At 36.5% G+C, this 9,553-nt stretch overlaps 1 protein-coding gene across 1 annotated transcript in view; it reads left to right on the top strand.

Annotated features, from left to right (window-relative positions):
• The window catches only part of MYH10 (myosin heavy chain 10), a 159,394-nt gene that overhangs the window by 66,582 nt on the left and 83,259 nt on the right, over positions 1-9,553 (top strand). The window contains 4 exon segments of the mRNA XM_042782460.1: positions 4,138-4,201; positions 6,118-6,216; positions 7,934-8,077; positions 8,324-8,419. Of these exon segments, the coding sequence (XP_042638394.1) occupies positions 4,138-4,201; positions 6,118-6,216; positions 7,934-8,077; positions 8,324-8,419 (403 nt within the window).

Here is a 9,553-nt window from a genome sequence, read left to right as displayed (position 1 = left end):
GGGTCGCTATGAGTCGGGGCCGACTCGACGGCACATAACAACAACAATTTATTATATATTTGAAAGGAAACCTTTTCAGTTTATAGAATTTATTCCCTTCTTACTTCCACCAAGGAAAAAGGAAAAGATTTCACCATTAGAGATACATACTGTTAATAAGTTGTGTTTTATCCTTTGTTTTTCTCTGCTCTTCTGTTTTTGTTGTTCATAAAAGTAGACTCATACCCTTAGAAATGAGTTATTAGTTGGCCAATACTGAAATGTTATATGTACCCCATGGCCTGCTTCTTACAAGAGCTAAAGCCCCAGGGTATCCAATATTAATGGACTGTTTAATTCCTAGACTTGACGGCATCTAGCAACAACAACAGAATATTTGGGGGTATTTAGTTAAGTCTTTCTTTTTGGTTCTGGAATTTTATTTTATGTTGTCACAGTGCTTGGATAGATCTTGTAAAATATCTGACCTTGTTGTTTTCTTTAATTATTTACAAAATAGAATAAATTTTAAAGTTTTGGCTTTAAAAATAACTGAGACCTATTAATTACTGAATAGGTTGTTTTCAGAGATACTGGTTTCTTTTGGGGGTATGTAAAGAAGCTGCAGAGGTGGGCTGGTGGTGGTGGTTTGGTGCCTTTGAGTGGGCTCCGACTCATAGTGACCCTGTGAAGCACTGCTTGGTCCTGCACCCTCCTCACAAATCCTTGATATGCTTGGACCCATCATTGTACCCACTGTGTCAGTCCATCTTGCTGAGGGTCTTCCCCTTTTTTGCTGACCCTCTTCTCCAGGGAGTGGTCCCTTCTGACAACATGACCAAAGTAGGGAGACAAAGTCTGGTCATTCTCGCTTTCAAGGAGCATTCTGGCTGCTCTTCTTCCGGGACCAATTTTCTGGTTCTTTTGACAGTCCGTGGTATTTTCAGTACTCTCTGCCAGCACCACAGTTCAAGGGCATCGACTCTTTTTCTGTCTTCCTATTGTCTGGCTTTCACGTGCATATGAGGCGGTAGAGTGCACTCTCTTGTTTTCTGTTAGAGCTTTGGGTTAGGTGCACCTTAGTCATCAAAATGACATCATTGCTGTTTAACACTTTAGGGAGGTCTTCTGCTGCACATCTGACCAGTGCAGTACATCATCTGATTTCTTGACTGCTGCTTCCATGGGTCTTGATTTTGGATCCAAGTAAAATGCAATTCTTGACAACTTCAGTCTTTTCTCCTTTATCACGATGTTACTTACTGGTGCAGTTGTGAGATTTTAGTTTTCTTCATGTTGAAGTATAATCCCTACTGAAGACTATAGTCTTTGATCTTCGTCAGTAAGTATTTCAAGCCCTCTTCACTTTTAGAAAGCAAGGTTGTGTGTCATCTGCATATAGTAGGTTGTTAACGAGCCTTCCTCCAATCCTGGTGCTGTGTTCTTCATATCGTCCAGTGGATTTTTTGTTGTTGTCATGTGCCATTGAATTGTCTCCAACTCATAGTGACCCCTCCTTAGGTTTCCGAGGAGGTATCTCTATAGAAGTAGATTGCCCCAATCTTCCTTCCGAGGAGTGGCTGGTGGGTTTGAACTGCCAACCTTCTGATTAGCAGTCAAGTGCCTTAGGCACTACACCACCAGATATTATCTTATTCTCCCCGTTTGAGTTTGCATATTCCTTATGACTAATGTACCTATTAACCACATATTTTTTTAGATGAAGTGTCTAATCAGATCTTTCACCCAATTTTTAAAAATTAGACTCTTCATGTTATTGCCTTGTAAGTTGTTTATGTATTCTGCGTATAAGTCCTTCATCAGATATGTATTTTGTAAACATTTTATTTCAGTTTGTGGCTTGGCTCTTTGTTTTACAGTGTAATTTTTGTTGTTGTTGTTTCGGTGAAAGTTTACAGAGCAAATTAGTTTCGACAATTTATACACATTATATTTTGTGATACTAGTTGCCGTCTCCTCAGTGGACCGTCACTCTTCTCTTTTCCTCCCTGCCTCACCTGTTTCCAGTCACCCATGCTTTCTGAGTTTGGTTTTGGGCCAGTGTGCTGCCCTCTTGGTCTCATATGGTTGATTTTTCTGAGGAGACGTTCCTCACGGATCTTACTGCTCACATTATAGCCTGTAGATTGTTGGGCAACCCAAGTGATCCTGGGAGGGGCTCATTCCTGGGTTTGAAGGGGGTCTGAGATCTACAGTCTCAGGAGTTCTACTAGTTTCTATCAGACCAGGAAGTCTGGTGTTTTATGATTTTGTATTTTGTTCTACATTTTTCTCCACTCTGTACAGGACCTTCTATTGTGATCTTTATCTGAGTGGTTGGTAGTGGTAACCAGACACCATCTAGTTCTTTTGTTACAGTGTCTTTTGAAGAGCATAATTTTAAGATTTTGGTGAAATCCCATTTATCAGCTTTTTTTTTTATGATTCATGCTTTTTGCATTCTAAGCAATCTTTGTCTAACTTAACAGATTTTCTCCTGTTTCATAAGTTTCATAGTTCATACATTTAAATCTACTTAAAGTCTGTGATCTATTTTTTAATAAATTATTGTTGTTGAAAATGTGTACAGCCAAACATAATAATTCAACAGTTATTACATGTACAGTTCAGTGACACTGATTATATTCTTCAAGTTGTGCAACCATTCTCACCTCCCTTTTTAAAATTGTTCTTCTGTTAACATAACTCACTACCCCTAAGCTTCTTTCCAACTTTTTGAGTTGTGGTCAGTTTGATCTCATATAGATAGTTCTTTAAAAGAACACAATGCTCAAGGCAAATATTTTTTACTAATTAATCTAAACTATTGTTGGTTTTAAAGAAGACTTCAGAGGATATTTTTTGTTTACAGTTTAAAGATTATTGCAGGGCAATAGTTTATGAGGTTCCTCTAACCTCAGTGGTTCCAGAAAGTCTGGATTCCATGAGTATTTGATACGATCTATTTTTGAGTTAATATATGGTGTAAGATAAGGAGCTAGCATTTTTTGTTTGTTTTTGTACGTAGATATCTAAGTTTTCAAGCACTAGTTTTTGAAAAGAGTTTTCCCTACTGAATTACTGTGGTGCCTTTGTTAAAAATAAACTGAACATCGATGCCTGTGTCTGCTTCTGGACTTTATTTTGTTTCATTAATCTGTACGTCTGTTTTATGCTGATACCACACTGTCTTGATAATCAACTCTTTATTATTATTTTTTTAATCAGATAGTATAAACTGTTCCTCTTTTTCAAAATTGTTTTGGCTGATGTATGTACTTTGTTTTTGGTATGTATTTTATAGAATCTACCGATATATTTCTTCAAAAGAGCCTGCCAAACCTTTGACTGGTCATGCAGTGAATAATACTAATGTGCTTACTGATACCAGTCCTTCTTAGCATTCCTGAAATAAAAACCATTGTTGATCATTGTTTATGTTTCTTTTTTTAATCTACATTTCTACATGAGACGTAATTATATTTACTTTTTCCTTTTTGCTTTCCCTTTTTGTGCTATATGTATTTCAGTTTGTGTATCAGTGCTATGATAACTTTATAAAATTAATTAGGAAATAATCAATATTTTCTATTTCCCTAAAACATTTTCTATCATAAGGAAATTAAATATTTCTTAGAAACTTAAAACAGTTTGATAGGACCTATTCAGCATTTTTAAAGAAGTAATTCTATTTCATTACTTTTTTACAGTTGTGATCTGTTCAAGTTTTCTTTTAATTTTTCTTGAATGGATGTCTATCTTCCTAGGAAATAATCTTATATGCAGATTTTCAAACCTATTAGTATAGAGCTGAATATAGTGTGACTTGAAAAGTATTAAAGTCGCTTTTATCAGGTTGTTTAAAAGAGTTTTTTAAAAGTTTTAAATGATGTTTTATTACTTTTCTTTTGTTAATAATTTCTAATTTTATTATGTCATAGTCCAGGATATAACCTAGTTAATGAGAATTTTCCATTTCTCTCTCTTTTTTTTATTTGAGGCTATATATATATGCTACCAGAGCTCCCGTATATATAGATTCATTTTTGTAACTAATTCATGGATACTTGCCAAGGCACATTGTTTTATTATCTTATAATATTAAGGTCCTCTATGTCCTTACTTATTTTTAATTTTCTCTTTTTAATGTATTTTCAGGGCAAGTTTATTCGGATCAACTTTGATGTAACTGGCTATATCGTTGGGGCCAACATTGAAACGTGTATCCTTTTTTGATAGGCACATATATTATGATAATAGCATAATCCACAACAAAGATTTGATCATCCTTGATCTTCTCGGCAACCTTGTGTGACAGGTGATATCACTCCCATTAGCCAGATGATAAAATTTAAGCCCAGGGACAATGTGATTTGTTCAGAAATTTTCAACTACTAAATATTAATTCTGAAGCAGTGTTTTATTTGTTATTCCTTGTTTTTAAAACTGTATCGTAAGTGTTTGCATGGCTGGAGAAGTGGAACATTTCACTGAGGTGAGGACTGTCTATGTGTTGACCCCAGGAGATGTTTGTGTGGGATGAGGATATGCTTCTGGAATGCTCACCTAGATAAACACTGTTATTTTGAAGTGTTCTTCAGTTTTACTGTTACACTGTACTTGTATTAGCCCCACCCTACCCCCCTCTGTCTTTTCCGCCATTTTTCCCATCAGCTTTTACTGTATTAGAGTAGGCGTGTACCCGTTAAACAAGCCTTATGAAAATAAAGAGTTAAAGTAGTTTCAGTTGCTTTTAAGCGGAATAAAGGTAGAGGAAAATATAAAATGTCAAATATGTAAATAGTCCTAAGAAATGTCACATACATAGAAGAGTCTTAAAAATAGTACCAAGAAAACCCATACATACTGTTGTCATACCAATTCTGACTAATGACAACCCCATGTGTATGTACATGTAAAATAAATTTGATCAGAGAGGCAATAAAATAGAAACGATTGTGAATGATAGGGCAGCAGAGAGAAAGGGATGCAGGTGATGATTCTCTTATACTTGTTCCACTCGTCTCCAGTGATAGAGATGTATTGGGTTTATTTCTCAGAAAGCTAATACAACTTAGGTGAAGAATAGATGAAAAATTTCCTCTTAATTCAGGACTGTATTATGACCACAGAACACCCGAAACACTTTGAAATGACAGGAATGAATGTGAAGTTATAATTCCTTAATATTGATGTGTTAATAGCATCGTTCATCTGAATGTATTTTTCCCCAAATGTGGAGGATGGGTTGGGATGTGTCTGATCTAAAATATGGGCATATGGCCCTTACAGACCTAATTCACTGTGGTGGCCCCAGTGGAGGGTTACCTGAAAGGCGATGATGATCTTCTGAAGCAGTAAGACCAGGATTCTGTGAGCACCCCATGTGACTGTCCACCCAGGTGCTCTGTGTTTAGCTAGACACCAGGGACACAAACAGGCCTCATCAGATACTAGCCCATGTTAGATGGTCCTGTGCACAGACACCCCAAAGCTTAGAAGCCAGTTAGAGGTTTAGCTGTTGCCATAGGGCAGCCCAGGATAGGCAGCACAGTTCTAGGTCCTGGCAGCGGTTCTTGATATACTGACAGTAGTCAGTGAAGACAAGGTCAGTGGTTATTAATTATGGCGTTACTTGGAAAATTTAAATGAGATGATGAGTTTAAGGTGACTCGTAGCACATATGTTTTGGAGTCAGAATAAGTTTTTATGTCTAACTCTACCAATTATAAGCTATTTTATTTAGATTCACTTCATTTCTTTGTGCCTTGGTTTTCTTATTTGGAAAATTCTGATAATTCTGATATTATAAGCCTTCTCCTGCCTCAAGCAACTGTACTTCATTTTTAATAACTTGTGACAGTTCCAACTATAGTGCTGTGATCCTTGAATGGAAATCCACCCAGTAGGAGTGGGGGCAAAGTGGGAAAGCACTCAATAATTTTAAACTCCCTTACAGTGCAATGCATTGCATACACATATAATGTTTTCTACTCACATAGGGCAGTCATTTAGATTGGTTCATTTCAGGATGGTTGACATATATCAGAGAAAGAATCAGTTTTATGAATTAAATTTGTGTAAACACTGAAAGAGGCCACTTTTAAAATTATTTAATCCTTAACTATCTTTGCTCAGACCTTCTAGAAAAGTCTCGTGCTGTTCGTCAAGCAAAAGATGAGCGTACTTTTCATATCTTTTACCAGTTGTTATCTGGAGCAGGTGAACACCTGAAGTGTAAGTTCCAAAGGTTGTTATTATTTTATATTCACTTCAGTATCATTTTTAATATCATTACTTACTTATTTATTTTTTAAGAGAGAACCTTTGGAAAACAGTAATTTTGGACATACACACCAAAATTCTAACTGGTTAGAGATGAAAATGAATTCCATGTCAAGGAATAGGCATTTTATTTTGAGTGGCAGGTATATGAATGTTCTTCTATTATCTTTGTACACATTTTTAAATTCTAAGATAAATGAAGATGAATTTTTATCCAGTTCTGTGCCTATGTTTATAAATTAAAAGAAAAAATAAATGTACATAATATATTAAGTAAAATAAATATTTTTGTTTGTAGAGATGTGTGTGTGTGTGTGTGTGTTTGTTTTCCCCCACTAGAAAGAGAGCCTGTGGTGGTGTTATGTTTTTTGTTTGTTAGTCTTTGGCATGAATCATAAAGACTAGAAGCTCAGGGTTGGGTCGGGTAAAAAGCAGACCTCTGGTTAGAAGTATGTGAGTGAAAGGAAAAGATGCACAACTTTCCAGTCTCTTCTGAGTCTCAAATTTAGTGTTGCTTCTGTATAATGAGTATATCTACCACCTGAGTATCACAGCAGACACATGCATAGTGATAAGTTTCTCATCTGAGGTCTAGGCTTTTGCTAACTGCAGGCATGTGCAAAAGCATTGAACCCAGATACAAATTACAGAAACATCTGCAAGGAAGCAACAGCTAAATAAATAGAGCAACTGCTAACAAGAGCCTAAAATCCAAGATTATACTGTATGAGATGCAGAGGAGAAGAAAATCCTCAGGTTTCCTGACTGGCAATGACTCTGCAGTAGTAAGAAAGAAAGAAAAAAAAAAAAACATGATTAAAGTGCTAAGAGAAGGAAATAGAAAAAGCAAGAAAGCAGTACTCAATAGAAATCAAGTGTGATGTAGACAGGAGGTGCGTGATAGGGTGAGAGACAGAAATCCTCAGCAGCAGAGTAAGAGAGAGACAGTTGGAAGAAAGCTAGGAGCACATTACAACGTCTGTTACAGGGATGAAAAGCCCTGTGTGTTTGGATACTCCTAAGAACATCCTTCTGCTCTCAAGAGCTCATTTATTGAAAAAGTAGGTTAAGTTCTCTTTGATTCATTGGCTACTAAATACTAAAGTCCAAATAGCCAACGAGGGTGCCCATTATCATATTCTCTCAAGTGATAACAGGTGGCAGATTAACCACAAAATGTTTCCAGGCCATTTACTGGGCTTAGAATTCAGCTTGGTACTATGCTTTATCTTCCTACATCTCTGTTCTTGGGTTATGTCCATGGTAGCCTTCTTTATTGACCCAGTGGTAATTTGCTGTAAACTACTTAAATGTAGAATATGGCTTTGTAAGTTTCTCTCAAAAGATGGCTAAAATATTCCAATCTGAAAACAATGAAGTTCAATTATCTGGAGAAATACGATTTCAAATATAAGTATTGTACAAACCACCATCCCCAAACTCTTGTTGAGATTTTTGCATTATTTGTGTCATCATATTCCTTCATTGGTACAGATAGTAGAAAATTTTATGTATTTGTTTGTTTACATGACAATATAATAAAAGAAAAAGTATATGGTGGTTATAGGTTGGATGTGAACCATTGTTCCATTGTGATATCAGTCCAGCTTGAACTTGGGTGTGTTTTATGAGTGTTTATTAAATTTTATTCCATTATATTTTCTTTCAGCTGATTTGCTCCTTGAGGGATTTAATAACTACAGGTTTCTCTCCAATGGCTATATTCCTATTCCGGGACAGCAAGACAAAGATAACTTCCAGGAAACCATGGAAGCGATGCATATAATGGGCTTCTCTCATGAAGAAATTTTGTGTATGTGTGATTCCTCTAAGATTCTGATACTTATTTTCATAAAATGTTAAAATGTACAGATTGGGGGTAAATAACCTAAACTCGAAAACAGTTGAGAAACTAGTAACTATATCTTAATTCTATGAAATCCTGAGACATGCCTTACTGCAAAGCTTTGTGTAGCTAATTTATAGCACAAAATAAATTAGGATATGTGTCTACTGCATATTAATAACATTTTTTTTTTTTTCTCGTATCATTGTAAAGCAATGCTTAAAGTGGTATCTTCAGTGCTTCAGTTTGGAAATATTTCTTTCAAAAAGGAGAGGAATACGGATCAAGCTTCCATGCCAGAAAATACAGGTGAGCTGTTGAATACTGGTTTTATTTCTGTGTAGATGGTTTGCTATCATGTTCTCTAAGCATTTCTTTCAGTGCAAGCTTAAATGCTACAGCATTTCCCAAGTGACTCATGATCTGAGAGGCAACCTCACATGCCTACTTAAGGGCCATCCTGATTCTGTAAATGAGAGAAGTGGGCCAGGTGTGATAGTGGATACTGTGCCCATCATTGGGGAAGTGGTAGCGATTGGAGGAACTTGGATGCCAAGAGATCATATGGCTCATGTGAAAGGGGAGCCATGACCAGTTTTCACCAGGAATCTAGGCCCACTGTTGCTAATTACACTTGATTTTTCAAGAGAAGATGGAAATCTTGATTTTAATATGAGATCTTCTAGTTACTAAGTGTTGTACATGGGTTTGAATGTATTCTGGTCAGAAACAAGAAGAGCAGATGAATCAAGAGAATGTGTTTGTAGGCTCTGCGAGCAGTCAGCTTCCTTCTGATCTGTGGACCCACTTACACATACACACACGAAGGCACGATCTCCATTGCCTGGAATGATCAAATATATGAGTGAGTTATCTTGATGGTCACAAGCCCCACAGTCCACTGTGGCCAGTGAAGGTGGCATGGATTCCTGTGCTCTGCCCTGGTAAAGTCCTTTTTAGTACCAATTTGAGGCATGTTAATAACTTAATTCAGGGAACTGTTAAGAGACCTGGGCCTCTTGGGACATGTCATCCTGTCTTTCCTTACCAAGCCTTCACCCACCATTATAGTGTTTTTGATTTCCAGGACCACGATGTGTGTCGTTCAGTCAAAGTACAGTGACTGGCATCCATAAGCCTGCCTCCTCCCTATAGTTTTCATGCTGTTAAATAAAACTGAAAATTGGGCAGTTTAAGCATTAGAGCAAGACTTGTGTTGGTGCGGCTCTGCTTTGAAATCTTAAAATGACCCATAGATGGAAGAGGATCAGGTTATTCTAAAGAACAAGACAGGCAAATGTGTTTCTACATTTGAAAATGTATGATGTATGCTCTCTCTCTTTTTTTTTAGAAGTAGCTCTTGTTAGTGGGGTTTTTTTTGTTTTTGTTTTTTTATTGTGATTTGGCGGAAAATTTACAGAGCAAATTCACTTTCCATACAGC

Source organism: Orycteropus afer, unplaced genomic scaffold, assembly GCF_000298275.1.
Source record: "Orycteropus afer afer isolate SDZICR_OR568_19922 unplaced genomic scaffold, OryAfe1.0 scaffold00330, whole genome shotgun sequence".
Taxonomy (NCBI): domain Eukaryota; kingdom Metazoa; phylum Chordata; class Mammalia; order Tubulidentata; family Orycteropodidae; genus Orycteropus; species Orycteropus afer.
The sequence above is the reverse complement of the archived record's forward strand: the minus strand, read 5'-3'. Positions and strand labels throughout refer to the sequence as shown.